Source organism: Lycium barbarum, chromosome 2 (assembly GCF_019175385.1).
Source record: "Lycium barbarum isolate Lr01 chromosome 2, ASM1917538v2, whole genome shotgun sequence".
In the NCBI taxonomy this organism is placed as follows: Eukaryota; Viridiplantae; Streptophyta; class Magnoliopsida; order Solanales; family Solanaceae; genus Lycium; species Lycium barbarum.
In genome coordinates this window covers 135,426,860-135,428,832 of record NC_083338.1, presented here as the reverse complement: position 1 = coordinate 135,428,832, position 1,973 = coordinate 135,426,860, and the positions used below count along the sequence as shown (strand labels likewise).

The window sequence follows — 1,973 nt, the reverse complement described above, 5'->3', positions numbered from 1 at the left end:
CAGTTGAGCTTAAATGGAGAAACATGGTCAATGAGGATTCATGTAGCCGATCTCAACTTGTTTGGGATTGAGGCATAGTGGTTGTTGTATAGTTTCTCATACACAAGCCCAACAAAACCAGGACAACATTTCACTTACTTTAAAGTCAATATTTTTCCATATAGCATCGTGACTACGGTCAAAAGAGAAGGTAAATTAGTAGCAACCAAAGCACATAAACAAGAAAGAGAACCACCAAAGCAGCATAGTGTATTCGCTCTTTGAGATGTCACTGGCAAATGCTTAAAGGCATCTATAACAGAAAAAGAGAAACAACTGCGTCATTTTTATTTGCGGAAAGCTCTATCTAAACTCAAATGTAGCAGTCTTATTTCTTTTTCTACTTACCACTGCACGAAATAGTGGATAACCAGCAATAGGTGAACTAACAGTAATGTAGATTAATTTGAAAGGTAATCTGATTAAATAATATTCACTTTGCCTTGCTGAAAACTAAGATTACTCTGCACGTCCATCAAAAGAATAAACAAAGTTAAGTAGTATCTATTTTCCTATCCTCTTGATGTACAAATCATACAAGTCAGGCAGTTCAGCTTTGACAGGCAGCACATACTTCTCCAAAAACTTTGACTCAGACCATGTCATAACTGTGTAAAACTCCTGCCTACTCTTTATCAGATATTTTTCATTGACGAGTTTCCATATTTCATACCTGGGTATTAGTCTCTTCTCCAAACTGTATGCTAAAAGTGAAGGGCGAGAAGCGATGTAAATGGACTCGTACCCGAGTTCCTTCATCAAAAATGTCAATGCAGTTCGGATTTTCGCCTCTGATAGGCCTACACAGCAAGGTAGTTTTTGCAACATGGTGAGAGTATCCGAATCAGACCACCCAAAACTCTTGAAGATTCCAAGCTTAGTTTCTACATTCTTTTGATTACAGCAAGTAAGCACAACAACGATGTGGAGAAACCTCGCCGAGTCAGGAGAAACACCGACTTCTTTTTCCACCCTATGCAGCATTTTCTCAAGCTTCTTGGTACTAATTTTAAGAAGGTGTGTATTTCTAATCACAGTATTCTTGATCTTATCATTTGAGCAACCAAACGACCGCAATAAATTCAGATTAGCTTCCATAGTTCCATGATTATTATGACTAATCAACCAAGAGGTTTTCTTTATAACCTTAACCACATTTTCATCACTACCCAATACATTTCTAAGACGATTTAAAAGGGGTTTTATATGAGAATGTAATCCTCTATTAACAAGTGTCCAATCTCTCAAAAGGAGTTTGACTAAATCAGGACCAGATAACCCAAGTTCAGAAAGACATTGTAATTTGGGTTTAAGGGTTCTTTCAACATCATAGAATAGCAAATCTGGAGACTTGGAAACCAAGATTTTGAGGTTGGTATCGTTAAAACCTGTTTGTTTCAAGAAATTGAGGGCTAAATCTGCATTCTTGAAAGAAATGTTGCGGGTTACCTTAGCAGATGAAGAGATTGCTTCTTCTTTGGAGAATCCCAGAGAGTTGATGAAGTACTTCACTAACAGATTTGAAGTACTTACCGCCGTTGCTGAGTAATGAAAGAGAAAGGCATTACCATCAAATTTGAATAATAAAGCAGCTGATAGAATAGCTCGAGCTTTGACAAGCATCATTTCCTTGTATGCCTATTAAGAAATTTTCTTAAGAGGGTTTCGACCAAAATACTCTTAATTACTTTCTGTTTCAAAATAATATTTGTCGTTTTTACTATTGTTTTATTTACTCAAAATAAAATTGTGTAACTTTTTCACATTTTACCCTTATACTCCGTTACTTGCATTGATGGGCTGATTTTGTGAGTTCATAATCAACATTTAAGAAGTTTCATCATTACCTATCTATTGAGGAGAGAAAAAGTGATGAAATATGGTGAGAGGGTAAAATAGTCAAATAGTTACCCTTATAAATGATTTCTTAATGG

At 35.9% G+C, this 1,973-nt stretch overlaps 1 protein-coding gene across 1 annotated transcript; it reads right to left on the bottom strand.

Annotated features, from left to right (window-relative positions):
• Window positions 1-543: 543 nt before the first annotated feature.
• Window positions 544-1,665, bottom strand: LOC132628962 (transcription termination factor MTERF5, chloroplastic-like). The gene has a single exon (XM_060344715.1). It carries the CDS (start codon window positions 1,663-1,665, stop codon window positions 544-546), a length of 1,122 nt encoding a protein of 373 aa, XP_060200698.1.
• Between the last annotated feature and the right edge of the window lie 308 nt (window positions 1,666-1,973).

Excerpts from the sequence above, each read along its gene's own strand:
- LOC132628962 (XM_060344715.1), bottom strand. The coding sequence starts at position 1,665 with ATGATGCTTGTCAAAGCTCGAGCTATTCTATCAGCTGCTTTATTATTC.